Here is an 18,147-nt window from a genome sequence, read left to right as displayed (position 1 = left end):
TTGACTCGTGTGAGGCACGTCGTGGTGTCGGGCAGTTTAAACTTCAGAGGGTGTGTGTGGTTTGTTTCTCTTCAAGATCAGCTCCTCCATCTTTGTCCACTTTGACATGAAACAAAACCACGTCCACACAGAAACCCGTTACCGTGTGGGGGGGTACCAGAGACCCGGTCACTCTCTCGTCTGTACGATGCTTACAAAGCTGAGGCCAGCAGGCGGCTAGCTTAGCTTAGCACAAAGACTGTTACAATGAAACTCGGGCTGTCAGCGTCAACTAGTTAAGGTCTGTTTTTTTTTTTTTTTAAATCCTGATTAATCTCCTGTTTGTCCCTTCAGGCTCTCCGTAGATACTCGTCCTCAGTGTCTCCCTGTAGTCTCACTGCTGCATCTCTGAATGTCTCATTTCACTTTAACAAACTCTCAGACAGTAATATCCACCTGATGACATCACACATTGACCTTATGACATCACACATTGACCTTATGACATCACACATTGACCTTTGTTGCCGTTCCTTTGAGCTGTTTGACGTCAGTTTGGGATCCCTAACCACTTCCTGTTTCTGTGCTTAACTTCATGTCCTAACCTTCCATCTACCAGAAGGGCCTTACTGTATTTCAAAATAAAAGCACGGTAGAATTCAAACAGGAAGTAAAGTACTCTCAGCTTAGGACGGTACAAAAATGGGTCAAAATAAAAGCCTAATAATTTGTATTTGTAAGTGCGAAATAATGTGATTTAAAAACGTGATTAAGATTTGAATTGAGAATAATTATGACCGTACAAAGACGCGATGACGGCTGAGCGTAGTTACAGCACTGATCTGTTTCCAGTCTTTGTGCTGCGCTAAGCTAAAGCATGCTAACAGACACGAGAGAGGTGAAGAAAGCGGTTGTCAACATGTCAAATAATTCCCTTTTATGTCAACACTGTGCAAACGTTTCCTGTTTGAGTCACTGTTACGAGGAGAAACAGAAAACCTTCCAGCTGAACACTTCCTGTTCTCAAAGGATGAAACCTCAGAGATCTTTAAATAATCGTACGCTGGTGGTTAGTCTATTAGCACAAGAACGGAGGAAGATAAAGTTTAAGTTTCTGACGTGTTGTGGTCGGTAAAGGAAGCCTCATCTTCGTATCACAGACATTTGGCCTGAGTCCTGCAGGATAAAGTGCGTTTATAATGGAAGTATGCGCTCATCGGAGGAAAACTCCTGATTGTTTATGCATCACATGTTGTGTCCATTTCATGACCGTGATCACAACAATGAAAAGTAAGATTAGTTAAATTAAAAAAGGCCACTTTCCATGACAGTAGGAGGAGATCAGATCAGCTCTAGATGTGGTCAGGGACCGTCTCCAACGCCTCCGCCGGTTCTCTGTCGACATCCACGTTCTGAAAAAGAGAAAAAGACCGTATCAGACCCGATTGTCACTATTTAAAGAGGACATATGATCCCCCTTCTCCACCTTTTCAAACAGTCCTCCTCCACCTTTTCAAACAGTCCCCCTCCTCCACCTTTTCAAACAGTCCCCCTCCTCCACCTTTTCAAACAGTCCCCCTCCTCCACCTTTTCTAACAGTCCCCCTCCTCCACCTTTTCTAACAGTCCCCCTCCTCCACCTTTTCAAACAGTCCCCCTCCTCCACCTTTTCAAACAGTCCCCCTCCTCCACCTTTTCTAACAGTCCCCCTCCTCCACCTTTTCAAACAGTCCCCTCCTCCACCTTTTCAAACAGTCCCCTCCTCCACCTTTTCAAACAGTCCTCCTCCACCTTTTCAAACAGTCCCCTCCTCCACCTTTTCAAACAGTCCCCTCCTCCACCTTTTCAAACAGTCCCCCTCCTCCACCTTTTCAAACAGTCCTCCTCCTCCACCTTTTCTAACAGTCCCCCTCCTCCACCTTTTCAAACAGTCCCCCTCCTCCACCTTTTCAAACAGTCCTCCTCCTCCACCTTTTCTAACAGTCCCCTGTGGTCTGAATGAAACATCTGTGTTGTGCTTTGGTCAAAATATAACATAACCAGCTCTCTCAGAACGCTCCGTTTTGGTGTGTGTGTCTCTTTAAATGTAATGAGCCCCGCCCCCTGAGTTTTCCCCGTAGACATCACTCCTCTGTAGAAAGAATACAAATGACCGACCTGCTCTAAAGTTTTGTTCTAGTCTGGGGGTGGAGTCCATGGGTGGAGATATCAGGGGAGGGGAGGGGATTTTATTTTTACCAGAATCCCACTGTGACATCACAACGAGAGCACATTAGAAACAGAGCATTTTTCTCTGTGTTGTAAGACTTATGCAGACCACAAACAAAGGACTGGATGGGTTTATTTCACATGTTGTGGGTCAGTAGACTCTCAGGTTACACACATATATGTTCACAAACACTGTAGAAATTTTTCATAATATGTCCCCTTTAAGAATTATTATTTTGAGAGAGAGGAAACACTGGGAGGAAAGAGAGGGACATGCAGCCATCCAAAACCCCCACTATTTAAAATAGTTTTTATTTACCTCTGGTTTGTCTCTGTGCGTGTTGACGGCTTCGATGTTGAGGAAGACGGACTCCACTTTACAACCTGAGAGACAAACACAAACCGCAGAGAGAGAGAGGCTGTGATTTATAAATATAAGAGAGAAAGGAAAACTTCAAGTCAAGAAGAAGAATCAACTGGAGGTAGAGTCCAGCTGTGAGACTGACCGTAGGCGACGGGCGTGAGTTTCAGGACTGTGTGGAGAGGACACTTCAGGTAGGGCAGCTCATCTGACAAACAGAGAGAGAGAGAGAATAAAAAACAACGTTATCATAATATACAGATGTTTACTTATGCTAGATGGACTTGAACTTGTATATTTATTTTCTAGTCTTCGTTTGTATCCCTTACTTCGATATCGGTCCCAAAAATCCCTTATTGGTCTGGACCTGAATAACTGAATAAATATAGTTTTTTATTTCAACACTTGTCTGTCATACATTTGATGGGAACTTTTCTTGCCTGGTTTATGCCAAGGGATGTGGGACGTGGAAATAAGGGTGCTGAGCAGACCCCTAAAAGCAGGCACAATTAAAACCAACAGCTTATAAGTGCCGCCGCACAGAACAACTTCTCTCTGCACCTCAGACTGACTTCCAGCGTCCCGTTAAACGAAGAGGGATGTTTTGTTTGTTATTGTGAATATACATTTCGTTTGTTTGCACTCACTTGCACTTTTGTCCAGGAAGTATGCCAGCAGACACCTCATGACAGCCTGGTGACAGATGACCAAAACGTTCTCCTGCCTCTCCAGCTCCATGATGACTGGCTCCAGACGCTGCACCAGGTCCTCGTATGACTGGTGGAGACAGAGACAGACCATGAAGGTGCAGTGTGTTATTATGGTAACATATATTAAATATAACTTCAGAAAACACAAGAAACTACTGTTAGAATTTAAATGTAAAGGATGTTTTGGTTTAGATCTTATGCAAAGATGCCTTTACTAAAAAAACTAAAGCATATGCAGTTTGTGTTTTGGTGAAAGTTTCAAACTGAATGGATGCGTTCACAAGTTTAAAGGAGCAGTATGTAACTCTGACCCCTAGTGTTTAAAATGGGTACTGCAGTCTGAATCAAAAACATCATAGAGTGCTGCCCCCCCCCCCCCCCCTCCCTCTAGAGTGGATGCTCTCTCAGGTCACCATGTGGTGGACTCTGAAGCTTCAGTGTTTATCCAGCTCTGCATGGGTCTGTAAACCTTTCTGTGTTCTAACCTCTCTCCATTTTTCAAAAGCATCTCCAATATTGATCCTAGTTTGAGCACGTTTCTGCTCGTGGAGCTTATTAGAAACATGCAGAGGCTTTTTAGGTCGGGTACAATCACTTCTATCTGAACCACTTCTCTTGACCGCTTCCATCACTGCAACACCTGTTGACCTGATAACTGCTCTCATATCTGACAAACCGAGGGGTGTCCAAAACGGCCGTGTGGGGGTGTCTTAAAACTGCCTACCTTCTCTGGTCCAAACAAATCCAGAGCATTCAGGAGCAGAATCTAAAGTTAGAAGGAGGACATACTGGCTGCTGCATTGTTGTCAGAGAAGCCAGCACTTCAACATAGCATGTTTCCTTAATGATCAGAGAGTAAGATACCTTTATCATCTCACTCTCCACACATCTCACTGATTGGTACTTTAAGAAGAATGAGGAACATAGAAGAGTTGAAGATCAACATTTTAAAACCCCTCTCCCCCTCTCCCCCTCTCACCTCTCCTCGGGGGTAGCGATAGCGATATTTGTCTTGGTCTCTCAGTGCGAACTCCTCTGGGTAATGCTCCTGGATCTCCTCGTACGTCATGTCCTCGCAAACCCCCTGAGACGACAACAACACACATAGAGTCTCAAACAAACAGATCTCTTGTGTCTCTTACACAAACCTTTCTCAGGCTCTCGTTTACAGCAACGCGGAGAGAATTATATTCACACAAACGTCAGCTTTTTAAAACAAGAAAGCAAAGAAATTAAGCGCAGGTTTATAACTGAAAATCAGCAAAATTAGTCCCTAAACATAATTTAAAAAATGATTACTTTCTCAGTCTCCGAAAATGACCAAATGAATCTGTTGGTAAACTAGTCTCTTCACATTATTTAAAAAATAATGAAAAATCTAATAATTGAGACCCTGCAGATAACTTCTAACTAGCATGGACAGAATAAAACCGTTATCTTTGTCTGATACAAAGAAAAGATTTAAAGGTCACATATTATATTAAATCCTCTTCACCATGTTCCTCTAACTCTAACATGTGTCTCTAGTCTGTCTACAAACCCCCCAATTATAAGAAAAGTCCATGCTCTCTGTCTTCTGCCTGCTCCTCTTTTCAGAAAATGTGTGCTCAAACAGGCCGTTTGGAGATTTTCCCTTCATGACATCACAAAGGGCAGTAGCCCCTCCCCCAGGTGGGTGACACTCCCACAGCCAGGTGTTTGTTCTGCCCTCTGAGTCTGCCTTCTCACCGTAAACAATAGGACATGGAGTGAGAAAGACCGAGTACACCAAAGCCCTTCCAGAGAGGGGGCGTGGTCAGACACAGCTCATTTACATATTTAAAGGTACAGACACAGAAACAGTCTGTTCTGAGCAGGGCTGAAATAGAGGGTTTTATAGACATGATCAAATACAGAATCAGAGTGGATTTAGAACAAGAAACTTCACACACATGTTTTGAGGAGCTCTGAGACTTATTTACACTGAAGAAGAGGAGGAGGATATGAGACCTTTAAGAAGAAATATTATGTCAGAAAAATGTTAACTATGCTTTGCCTGGATTTAAAATATTTGATCTAACTTAGACGTCACTCTTTGCAGAGTGAATGTTGGAAACACATTGACGGCACTCACAGCGTCGATCTCGTTGAGAGCTTTCCACTGCTCGTACTGAACTCCCAGACCCTCTGCGGTCTGGATGGTCCTCTTCATGTGACTCGTCCACACCTTCAGGTCACTGATACACTGACCACGCATGTACGTACCCAGAGCACTGGCAAACTGACACACACACACACACACACACACACACATACACACACACACACACACACACACACACACACACACACACACACACACACATTAATATATATGCTATATTCAGTACCAAACACAAACACACACACACACAGATCTAACGGTCCTCACCTGAGCCCCTCGAGGCGACAGCCCAGAGTCCCCCCCAATGCGACCCACGAGGTTGAGCTCGCTCTCTCCGTGACGACACAGGTAGATGGACCTCGGGGTGACGTGGATGTTCATGAGGTAGTACACTATCCGGCTCTGGATGTGGTCCTGGACCCGGTTCACCAAATACCTGCTGCCCACGTTGAAGATCTTGATGTAGGACAAGTTCCTGCATCAAGACAAGAAGAAGGATGGAGATTATTTTCTACGTTTCTTTTATTTTTTTATTTATATACAGATGTGTGGGTGAAAATGTTTAACAATGCTTGATTTACCTTCAGTTTGAGACGCAAACAGAAGTAAATATCTCTTTGCAGTGTTTAAATAAGGAGCAGTATGTAACTCTGACCCCTAGTGTTTAAAATGGGTACTGCAGTCTAAATTCTAAACACCATAGAGAGCTGTCTCCCCCCTCCCCCCTCCTCTCTAGAGTGGATGCTCACTCAGGTCACCATGTGGTGGACTCTGAAGCTTCAGTGTTTATCCAGCTCTGCATGGGTCTGTAAACCTTTCTGTGTTCTAACCTCTCTCCATTTTTCAAAAGCATCTCCAATATTGATCCTAGTTTGAGCACGTTTCTGCTCGTGGAGCTTATTAGAAACATGCAGAGGCTTTTTAGGTCGGGTACAATCACTTCTATCTGAACCACTTCTCTCGACCGCTTCCATCGCTGCAACACCTGTTGACCTGATAACTGCTCTCATATCTGGCAAACAGAGGGGTGTCCAAAACGGCCGTGTGGGGGTGTCTTAAAAGCGCCTACCTTCTCTGGTCCAAACAAATCCAGAGCATTCAGGAGCAGAATCTAAAGTTAGAAGGAGGACATACTGGCTGCTGCATTGTTGTCAGAGAAGCCAGCACTTCAACATAGCATGTTTCCTTAATGATCAGATAGTAAGATACCTTTATCATCTCACTCTCTACACAGCTCACTGATTGGACCTTTAACTCAGGGAAACCACATAGTGACTGGTTTAATATAAAAAAATCACAGAGATGAATGCATCAAAATTTACTGATAATTAAAGTTTATGCTCGTCTTCTTTTACGATCAAACACACGTCCTTTAAAATCTTTATGCCTCACTTCTCTTCACATTGATACTGACTGTTGTTAAATCCCGAGCTGCCAATCATCCACTTTGCTTTGTCACATAAACTCTGGGCTGAAGTCCACATTCCTGATTCTGTCACCTGTCTTTGTTGTCGTCCAGCGGGACGTACGTCTGCTTGTAACACTCGATCCTCTTCAGGAAGTCGGCCACCGCCTCCTCTTTGTCACAGCCTACGTAGTCCGGACTGCTCAGCTTCACTTGCTGTGAGGAGACAGACACGGTTTGAGTGGAACATTAAACGACGGTAGACCTCATTCAAGAACATTTCACCCCAGGTTTATTCTCATAGCAGCTAAAATATGCTTTAAAGCAAACCTTCCAACGGTATGAACGCCAACCATTGTCCCTGCTGTCTGTTCCACTCAGACAGTCAGAAACTCTAACAGACGATCGATATGCATCCCAAAAAGTGAAGTAGTAGCAAATGATGTGTGTCTCAGCCCCAATGAGGAAGGAAAGAGAGTGAGAGAGAGAAAGAAAAAGGGCCCGTGTCCAGTCCAATCACTCAGTTTTTTGCGCTGGCAGCGCTCTGTTTCAATACCAAACCGATGTAGTTCAGTTTCCTGACTCTGACTTTAAAAGTTGATTGTTGTTCTCTAATTTGACCAGCCTTTGTTGCATTTGAATGCAGCACAGTCTACAAAATAGCACCCTCACTGTGACCCTGCCTGAGAGGAACTAACTCTCCATAGCAGCAAGAAGTGCTGCTTGTGTGTTTCATCATTCAAAATAGGAACACAGGAAGTTTTAGGGACTGTAGATATAGAATAGAATAGAATAGATGCTTATTGCCATTTGCACAGGTATATATAAGAGTAATCCTGTCTCTCATCACCGGCTGAGTCGGAGCTAACAAACGGGTACGTCCACATCATGGAGCTTCCTTCTGAAAGATAGTCACTAACACTGATGTTTTTAAGATAAATCCACCTCCCATCATGCACCAGCCTTAAAACACCCACACTTTTAAAATCGTTGCTCCACCCCATGTAGATATAAAACTATCTATAAAACCCAAAAAGCTTTATTGGAGCAGCTAAAGAGAAGCTGAAGACACTCGTCTTTTTAAAGCAACACATCATCTGAAAGAGCCATGACGACTGCACATACAACAAACAGAAAAATATGAATTATATTTCTGCTTTAAACTGAACTGACCAAGAAAAAAAAGGAAGAGAAACTAAAATGTGGAGACCAGCAGGAGATCCGGTCTCCGTATGTTCAATCTGGCTCGAGTTGAAAACGAAGGACGCCAGGAAACACGAGACCTGGCAGCGTCTCTGAGAGGCTCCGTGTGTCCGGGTCAGCCTGCTCCTCCAATAACAAACAAACGCGGAGAACACACACTGAGCGTCGGCGTCAAACTGCCGCTGGCTCTTGTGGCGATCTCTGAACTAACACACACTTGTGTTACCTTAATGTTCTCAGCGATGATTTCAGGGTCGTCACAGATCGACTCCACGAAGAAAACCTGGACATTTGAGAAAGAGAGAGAGAGAGATGTTGTTGTTGCAGAAATATAAAATAAATATTGGTTTTCATGTGAAACACGGCAAAAGATCAACAAACCTTGTAGCCGTTTTCCTTTGCAAAGCTGGTGATGACGTCTCTGCGCTCCGTTGTCGTGTTGGTGGCATCGAAAACCTGAAAAATAAAACCAAGGACTTTATGGACTGACTCTCTTTGACTTAAAAAAAAATAAAGCAGCAAAAATCGGACTTCAGAACCCAAAATGGTTAAATCAACAACATGTAGGACTTTGGTTTTGTGCATTTTGGCCCCACCCAAAGGTGTCTTAGTGCAACTGCAGTCATAAGTTCTTGTTTTTACCATAGACTGTAAATTAGGGCCAGACCGATGTGAGATTTCTGGGGCCAATACTGATAGTTGGGAGGGGAATAAATCCTATACCAATATATCGGCCAATATCTTTCTTAAATCTGTGTCATCTCTGTAAAGATAAATATAGATATACACATCTAATGCATTGTTCCCCATAAATGCAGTAACTGCGCATGTAAGTGCATCAATGCTTGACACTCCGGAGAGTGATAATATTTGTTGTAATCCATATAGCGCCCCCTGCTGGTGAAAGTTAAGTGCTAGTGTAACACAATGATACTGAAATGAAATGATATTTGACTGGTGAACACATATCTGAGATAAAATTAGCCGATACAGATAGTCACCTGTTAAGCTATTAGTCGGTCGGGCTCTACTGTAAATCTTAATGTTTGAAGCCTGAGTGATGTCTCCCGTCTGTTCCTGCAGGGGGCGCTGGAGTCCCATCGATGGCGGTCTCCATGCTGGAAATGCTGTCTCAGTCTAACTTTCAGTCAACCTAACGACAGGCTGAGAGCTGGAGCTGATAAAATGCCCCTCCCCCGTAGAGCGTGTGCCCATATGGGAACCAATATTATTTTCTGAACCAGGCTTTAAACATGTTAATTTCTCTGTTGATGTTTGATTTCACTCACCACGACCTGGCCGAGCATTCTGGTGAAGTAGTCGCACACATCTTTCAGAGCGGCGACAGCGCAGGCCCTGAGCACACACACACAACACAGACTTTCACTCTCACTACAAACACATTGTTATGCCCTATATTCCAAAGAGAGGACACATTTAAAGTCACAGGCTGTTTGGCAGAGAGACTGGGTTCATACTTGCGTATGGTCATGGCCTCTGTGTTGTCGGGGCTGAAGAACTCGAAGCTGTTGTACGCACGTGTCGCATCTCTTCTGTACTGACCCACGTTGAACACTGCAGAGCACATGAAGGGGAGCGTGGTGTAAATAATTAAACGTATGGGAGCAAATAACAGAAGTGGACAGGGAGGGATTAAGCATAAATAATACACGTTTATGTACAGTGTCATTGTGCGATGCTACATGAGATTAGTGCGATGACAGACATAAACAAACTAGCGCTGGTGCTAACGATGCTAACTGGACTTTTGCCATGCTAACACACACACACACACACACAGTTACTCTCCCACTATGTCGACGAGCAGAGACGCCCGATTGGACGACCAAGGTCACTGCTGCTTCAGACAACACTCCAACCACACACGTTTTTTTTTGTGGACAAAGATGTTTTTGAGAACTGAGCGTGTGTGGACGGGATTATTTTTTTAAAGTCTTTCTATGTGATTTTTCACACTTAAATATATAAATCAAGTATCTCCTCTGAAAATAACTCTGTGAGTCATGACTGTCTACAATGGGTGTAACACCCGAGTCCCACTGTCTGTGATGTTTTCAGAGTTTTCAGAGTCCTATCTTCACTTTGTTTACATCGCCGGGACGGCCGGCTGACTCCTCCCCTCGTGTATAAAAGTTGTTTAATTGAGGGACTAGAGAAAAGAAGAATAACATACTGTACTCACTGCTTAACTGTGTTTCTAGATCACGCTCATTTCAGGTAAATTTACATGCAGTGTGAAGATACCAGCAGAATAAAGATCGCTAGCATTAGCATGCTAACACAACAATGCAGCACGAGTTGTTTTGGTTTCATGCTGGAGCTCAAGGGCGACATCTGCTGGATCAAAAAAGTCGCATATAAAGCCTTTAAGCGGAGGAGGAAATCCTTTGTTTAAAAAAAAAAATACCCGCCTACATGCGGACCGGGTCTCAGTGGAGTCCGAGTTCCACTGTAACACTTAACCGTCATGGTGTGGTACCTTTGGTGGTGACGCCGATCCAGTTCAGGTATCTGGTGAGCTTTTTAGAGATGTAGGTCTTTCCTCTCGCTGGGAGTCCCACCATCACGATCATGGTCGGGGAGTTGGTGAACTGAGGCACGGACGCTGAAACACACAAACACACTGATGCTCACACACCTGGGCTGCACGCCTTCATTTAGACAAAGCTTTATGAAGATACTCAACGCTGATGGTAGTCCTGTTGAAAACTGCAAACCTAGGAGGGGAAAACTCCTCTGTTTAAAGATAATTAAAGGTTTCAGAAGTTTTGTCTTGTAACCGTTTCGACCAAGTCGGTAAGTAACGAGCAAAACCTGACAAACAAAAAGATAAAAATCAAAAGAGCAAAGAAGAAAACTTTCTGCTCTTTTATAAAAACAAAAAACAGATTGGTCTAAAATGTGATGAACAGAACTAAAGTACTAAAACATCTCAAGTTTTAGCCGAGTGTTTCTTCTGTGTTCGTCGATCGATCTGCTCCCCATCCTGAGTTTTTAAAGTCTTTCTTTCTAATCAGTCGTGTTCAGTCCTGATGTAGAAACAACATGAAGGCTTCTAGAGCCCGACCGATTCATCCGCCAGCCGATAATATCGGCCGATATCGGCGTATCCAGTGACTATCGGTATCGGCTAATTTTATCGCAGATATCCTCCGATATGACTCGATTTATTCACCAGTCACAAAAAGCATTTCATTTGAGTTTCATTGTGTTACACTTGCAGTTCTCTTTCACCAGCAGAGGGCGCTATATGGATTACATCAAACATCATCACTCTCCAGAGTGTCGAGCGGTGATGCACGTACATGCTCAGTTACTTTCCAGCTGAACGGCCATCTTGTCATTATAAATCATTTCCACAAGCGTTTGATAACTGCATATGAGGGATCCACACAATAAATGTGTTTATCTATGTCTATGTCTACAGATCGATTATAGATTAAAGAAAGATATCGGCCTATATATCGGTATCAAATTTTCTCTCGTCCTAATATCGGTTTTGGCCCCAAAAATCCCATATCAGTCTGGCCATAAACGCTACAGAGGAGATTTTAGCGATTTCAGCACAAATCTAAGGAAACAGTCGAAGCAATATAACGATTTACATAAGAGCCAAAGGTTGCAAATGTCAATAAATGAAAGGTTTAGTTTTTGTTTCACATCGAGTCAAGGTGTTTCCATTCAGAAGGTATTTCCCCTTAAATGTTCTCTGACTTTGAGAGTTATTGTTCCGACCCTGAAGGCTGTTCACATCAATTGTTCAGAGTCTGAAGAGAATCTGAGTAAATATCCAAACATCACACGCTGGTAAAGAAAACAGTCATTATCCTGAAGTCCTTGCTGGAGACCTACCAGCCTGCAACAGAAAGTATCAAACCTTAACAATCATTTCTATGAATTTAAAGTTGTGCAGGCGGTTGATTTAGGCAGCAGAGTAAGTACACATGTCCTCTGGGTGAACATTTGGGGTGAACGTCCCTCCGGTCTCTCACAGAGCCACGCCGAGCTCCTCTGACCCCCAAAAACACAAAACAGGACGAGTCGCTCTGCGCTCATTAAAGTCTCTGACACATTCTCAACGAGCAAGTTACAACCTGTCAAACTGACGTTACATGACACAAAGGAAAACAATGTAGTATCCGTGTATGTGTGTGAGAATGTGTGTCATGCAGTGAATGTGTGTCAGTCCGTTTGTAAGAGTGTGTGTGTGTGTGTGTGTGTGTGTGTGTGTGTGTGTGTGTGTGTGTACTCACAGCCTCTGCGTTGGCTCAGCCTGCTTTTCATCCATGGCACCCATGTCTTCTCCAGAGGATTTTGAGTGAGTTTTCTTTGAGTTTCTGACATGGCAGCCAGGATGTGTGTGTGTGTGTGTGTGTGTGTGTGTGTGTGTGTGTATACTCCTCTGTACTGAGTGTGTGTGTGTGTGTGTGTGTGTGTAAGTGACAGCAGCACAGAGGAAAGAGGAGCGCTCTAGGTGAGCGTACAGATTTTGAACTTTCTCACTCTGAGTCAGCACACCTACTGAGAGTCTCTGATTGGTCCATCGACCTGTCAGTTGCTTTAACTGTCCTGGTAACACCCAGAGATGAGGTCATACGCCCAACCAATCACAGAGCTCAAACCTAAACTTTGCCCTGGCATTCAGGAAGTGGTGTCACCTGACAGACCAGGAACGGCAGCGTGAACAAGACCTGATCAGATGACTGATATAATCTGATGAATTAACCCATCCCTCTGTGTGTGTGTGTGTGTGTGAGAGAGAGAGAGAGAGAGAGAGAGAGAGAGAGAGAGAGATGAGTGTGTATTTGATGGTGAGTGTGTGTGTGTGTGAGAGAGAGAGAGAGAGAGAGAGAGAGAGAGAGAGAGAGAGAGAGAGATGAGTGTGTATTTGATGGTGAGTGTGTGTGTGTTTGGCCACTAGGTGTGTAAATTCTGCACATTTTTACGAGTCATGCTACTTTCTACTTATAATCCACCACATTTCAGATATAAAAAATATGTTTCCTCCACATTAACCTGACATCGAGAGCTAGTCATTGGATTGATAGCTGCTTATAAAATGAAACTAAACCTTAAAAAGGATCAAAATATTAAGGACAAAATAGTCGCCCCTCAGTTTGTCAGATATGAGAGCAGTTATCAGGTCAACAGGTGTTGCAGCGATGGAAGCGGTCAAGAGAAGTGGTTCAGATAGAAGTGATTGTACCCGACCTAAAAAGCCTCTGCATGTTTCTAATAAGCTCCACGAGCAGAAACGTGCTCAAACTAGGATCAATATTGGAGATGCTTTTGAAAAATGGAGAGAGGTTAGAACACAGAAAGGTTTACAGACCCATGCAGAGCTGGATAAACACTGAAGCTTCAGAGTCCACCACATGGTGACCTGAGTGAGCATCCACTCTAGAGAGGGGGGGGGGAGACAGCTCTTACAATGTTTAGAATTTAGACTGCAGTACCCATTTTAAACTCTAGGGGTCAGAGTTACATACTGCTCCTTTAACATAAGCTACAAACACAATATTTGTTCTTACCAGTGCAGCCCTTTTACACTCTTTTGTTTGCTTTTCTACATAATTTGCATACATGCACACTGGTGTCCTTTTGACAGGGTTATTCAAGTATCCTGGTCATGTGTAAACACCGTGTCCTGGTTTTGAATTACCTGAGTATGTAATGCACCGGACTGAAACCAGGATACTGTACTGTATTGAAGCACCCGATCCAGGACACAGATCATGATCATCAACGAAACAGAGATATAAATAACCAGGACTCTCATGTTTCATTTTAAAGTCCTACCAAGATCCTAACAAGCATGTCAACAAACTCTCCAGGAAACATCAATTCAATTAGAGCGCTTCATGCAGTGTGTGTTAGTGTGTGTGTGTGTGTGTTAAGTTTTCAAGGACACACACCAGGTTTAATTTGGGGACAGCTTGCAAAATATTTTGGAAATCAATGCCAGATGCCAACTGTTAATATTTCAAAAGTGACTCAAGTAAAGCGTGGTAGTTTGTTGTGTGTGTGTGTGAGAGAGAGAGAGAGAGAGAGACAGAGAGAGAGAGAGACAGAGAGAGAGTGAGAGACAGAGAGAGAGAGACAGACAGACAGAGAGACAGAGAGAGAGACAGAGAGAGAGAGAGAGAGAGAGAGAGAGAGAGAGACAGAGACAGAGAGAGAGAGAGAGAGAGACAGAGAGACAGAGAGAGAGACAGAGAGAGACAGAGAGAGACAGAGAGAGAGAGAGAGAGAGAGAGAGAGAGACAGAGAGAGAGAGAGAGACAGAGAGAGAGACAGAGAGACAGAGAGAGAGAGAGAGGGGAGCACAGGTTAACCATCTGTCTTAACCAAGCTTTCAAACCTCACCTGTGCTCTCAAGGCGCACACGCCTCGTCCGCTGCTGCTGCCTGGACTCCATTTGTTTCTTCATGCAGAGACCCAGAAGCCACGTGGGTCTATGCTCGGCGTCACACGACTAACCACAACCCCCCCCCCCCCCCTCCAAAAATAACCATCCGACGACCCCGCACAGCAGCGGCCTTCAGCGTGCAGCTCAGCCCCCCCCCCCACCTCTCCAGTGTAACACACAACACATCTGGCTCCCACTACGTCCGCTCCAAGGGCCGCTGGGAAAAACATCAGCCACATGTTGTTCCAAATGTTGGACAGCTCCCACAAAAACACATCCACGCTTATGTAATGACGTAGGAGTGTCTGTCTGAATGATCTGATTCAGTCATTTGATTTGTTTCATTCACCAGCAGCACCGCTGGAGGCGCGTGGATGGCAACCACGCGCTCTGCTCGTTTATCAATATTTGTGAACAGTTTGCGTCACGGGGATTGCGCACGCGCACGTCGCCTCTTTCACACTGCAACTCAAATGAATGAAAAAGGAGGAAGTGTGTGCGTTTGTTACGTAACTCTGTGGCTCGACACGCACCGCCGTCAGCAGTTTGTGTGTGTGTGTGTGTGTGTGTTAAGTCTGTGTGTGTTTTTTTGTTTTGTGTGTGTGTGTTGCTGTCACTCACAGTGCGGCCGCTGGAACCGGAGCGTCCTCCCCGTGCCCCCCTGCAGCAGCTCGGTTCCGTCTTGCGTAATCGCCGCTCCGTTCATCCTCCGAATCTATTCCTGGCGTACAGAGTGTGAGTGTGTGTGTGTGTAGCATGTACAGGTTGTGTGTCCTGGGGCTTCTGCTTGCTTCGCGATGCTCGGTCAGTCTGCAGACAAGTTGTAGCATGCCACTGTTCCTTAAATGCTGGCCCTCCTCCGTCACTGTAGTCCCTCCGGTTTAGTATTCCTCCGGTCATTCACACACTAACACAACACACACAAACACACACACACACACACCGTCTGCGTCAGTGAAACTGGTCCTCCAGGTTTAACCCCTCGTCACCGACTCTTACCTCCTTCCTGTTCCCTGCAAGACAACAGAATTCACGAGACTCTGTGTAAACAAATGTCCCATCATCATCACCCGCCACGCCTCTGCTGTCCTCTGAGAGCGAGGCAGTGATGCTGCATGTTATGTGTGTGTGTGTGTGTGTGTGTGTGTGGCAGATGTAGTGTTTTCAGTAGTTGCATGTTCAGTATTTTTGTTTTTAAGATTTTTGCACACTTGCATATTTTTTTTTTTGCACATTGCTGCTCCAACACATTTCCTTGATGTCTGTTATTACTCTTTAAAAACACATAAAGTCAACTAATGAGTCCTGGTGTTTTGTTAAAGATAAACTACCCAACAGTTAATCAAGTAAATAACACTTTTACTAATTATAACATAAAAGTAGTAAACATATTAATGCATGACTAATTACTTAATTATTCTAAAATGGGCTAAATAAGTACACTTGTCTCTTCCCTTCTTAAATTAAAGCTCCTGTGAGGAGTTTTTAACTGGGTTTGAAACAGACTGAAATGAATAATATTGCCTCCTCATGAAAACCTCCTAAAAAAGCAAACAAGGCCATAATATTAAAGACTGACTGATTGTATTGAGTTAGATTCAGTATCTGAAACTGCTGCCAGGGGGGGTAGGTGTCAGAAAAATGAATGGCCACACTATGATGGGACGGCCTTTTTTTTTTCATTTTTTTACATTTTCCACGTCAAAGATTCACTGTGAGTGAAACATTTGAATTTTTAAAGAAAGCAGGATGAAATTTAAAAATAACCCAATTATCGACACATGTGGGACAAGATAAGCAAAGAGTTAAGATGCACTGCTTTGTCCACAGGGGGCACCAAAATCAACACAAGCTGAAAGTTCCTCACAGGATCTTTAAGTTTAAATTAGAGGATTTTAAATGGAACCTTAAAGGGCCGGTATTATTTTACAAATACGCTGATATTACTGTTAAAAACCCCAAATATACCTTTTTTCTATGTTTGTATTTTTGGGCTTTTATTGCCTTTATTTGACAGGATTGTAAGTTTAGATTTTAGAACAAGCTCTGATCTGAAAACTAGGAAGGTCTTGTCAGCTAGGTGGGTGAATCGAAACTTGCTTTGAGTAGATATTGATAGTGGGTCATTGTCAGGCTTTGTTTGGACTGAGCACTTAAGTTTCATTCTCTGAGCATCAACAGGAGAGGCAGTTGACACGTGTCACACCCTCTGTTGATTGCAAGCTGAAAAGCTGGGCCAGGATTTTCCCGAAAATCCAAGTTTAAAAGAGTCTGAATCCGAAACTGCCAACAGAACAAGCTCTGATCTGAAAACGTCTGACGCTTCTGACGCTTCAGCGGGGCCACAGAGGCCGGGCATCCATGACTACTGCTTTGCCTATTTTCTCTGGTCATCTGCTAAACGCAACATGTGCTACAAAGAAACCTCTGTCATTCATGGGAACAGGAAAAGACACATCTGTCATAAACAACAAAATCTTAAAACTTGTCTCTGCTTAAGAAAGCCTTTTCTACCCACCCTTCATTTACTTTTGGCCTCTGGAACTGTCAATCTGCTGTGAATAAAACTGAATTCATCCAAGCACTTTCAAAAATGTCAGACATTCAGGCACTTGTCCTTACTGAAACCTGGACCCGCCCAGAAAATACATTCACACCAGCTGCTCTTTCTGTTGACACAGTGTTCTCACACACACCCCGCTCTGTTGGACGTGGAGGTGGTACAGGTATCCTCATTTCTTTGCTTTTTTTAAAGATTTATTTTGGGCTTTTCGTGCCTTTAATGCAGAGAGAGGACAGTGGATAGAGTCGGAAACCAGGGAGAGAGAGCGGGGAATGACATGCGGAAAGGGGCCACGGGTGGAAGTGAACCCAGGCCTACCGCTCGAGACGAGAGTCTCAATACATGGGATGCGCGCCCTAACCATTGCACCACCAACTCTCTACTGGCAGGTCTTCCTACATGCACTATCAAACCTCTGCAAATGATACAAAATGCAGCAGCACGACTCGTCTTCAACCTTCCTAAAAGAGCACATGTCACTCCGCTGGTCATCTCCTTACACTGGCTCCCAGTTACTGCTCGCATCAAATTTAAAACTCTGCTGCTCGCTTACAAAACAGACACAGAAACGTCTCCTCCTTACTTTAACTCTCTGATCCAGGTCTACACTCCCTCCCCCCCACTACGCTCTGCCAATGAAAGGCGTCTGATCCAACCTTCACAACAGGGTCCTAAGTCTCTGACTAGACTCTTCTCCTCTGTCGCCCCCCGGTGGTGGAATGAACTTCCAAACTCCATGTGATCTGCAGAGTCACTCTGCACCTTTAAGAAAAAGCTAAAGACCCAGCTCTTTCATGAATACCTACTAACTTAATGATGATGGTCTCCATATTATTGATGATGATGATGGTAATGACGATGGTTTTTGTTTGATAACGACGACTTATAAGATGGTTTCTATACTGATTAGAGCTCTCAAGAACTGCCCTCAATGTTGTGCTTTGCCTCTGGTCACTTCCTGTCAGCACCTGTGTGTCCAATCAGACTCAAAGCTGATCGTTTGCTCTTACTCACATTGTTCCCTTTTTTCTAGATCCTTGCTTGTGTTGTTCTTACTCTCTGATGTACGTCGCTTTGGATAAAAGAGTCTGATAAGTGAATTGTAGAATTGTAGAATTATGCCTTTATTTGACAGGATTGTAAATT

General features: G+C 43.9%; 1 protein-coding gene across 3 annotated transcripts in view; it reads right to left on the bottom strand.

The window, feature by feature from the left end:
* Window positions 1-15,468, bottom strand: part of LOC110000321 (6-phosphofructo-2-kinase/fructose-2,6-bisphosphatase) — a 16,850-nt gene extending 1,382 nt beyond the window's left edge. Inside the window, exons 1-14 of one of the 3 annotated variants that reach the window (XM_020655571.3) lie at window positions 15,060-15,468; window positions 10,509-10,634; window positions 9,487-9,583; window positions 9,298-9,364; window positions 8,390-8,464; window positions 8,235-8,291; window positions 6,900-7,021; window positions 5,668-5,875; window positions 5,371-5,517; window positions 4,237-4,341; window positions 3,195-3,324; window positions 2,693-2,755; window positions 2,506-2,570; window positions 1-1,391 (exon numbers count right to left, since the gene is read on the bottom strand). The exon at window positions 1-1,391 is cut by the window's left edge and continues 1,382 nt beyond it. In XM_020655571.3, the coding sequence (XP_020511227.1) occupies window positions 1,332-1,391; window positions 2,506-2,570; window positions 2,693-2,755; window positions 3,195-3,324; window positions 4,237-4,341; window positions 5,371-5,517; window positions 5,668-5,875; window positions 6,900-7,021; window positions 8,235-8,291; window positions 8,390-8,464; window positions 9,298-9,364; window positions 9,487-9,583; window positions 10,509-10,634; window positions 15,060-15,144 (1,407 nt within the window). In that variant the 5' untranslated portion in view covers window positions 15,145-15,468 and the 3' untranslated portion in view covers window positions 1-1,331. Of the gene's footprint in view, window positions 1,392-2,505; window positions 2,571-2,692; window positions 2,756-3,194; window positions 3,325-4,236; window positions 4,342-5,370; window positions 5,518-5,667; window positions 5,876-6,899; window positions 7,022-8,234; window positions 8,292-8,389; window positions 8,465-9,297; window positions 9,365-9,486; window positions 9,584-10,508; window positions 10,635-12,282; window positions 12,765-14,395; window positions 14,525-15,059 lie in introns of those variants that run through there. The other 2 variants (XM_065961739.1, XM_020655570.3) reach the window with 2 other exon arrangements.
* Window positions 15,469-18,147: the final 2,679 nt, after the last annotated feature.

This window comes from Labrus bergylta, chromosome 12 (assembly GCF_963930695.1).
Source record: "Labrus bergylta chromosome 12, fLabBer1.1, whole genome shotgun sequence".
NCBI classification, from domain to species: domain Eukaryota; kingdom Metazoa; phylum Chordata; class Actinopteri; order Labriformes; family Labridae; genus Labrus; species Labrus bergylta.
This window is presented reverse-complemented; position numbering and strand designations above follow the sequence as displayed.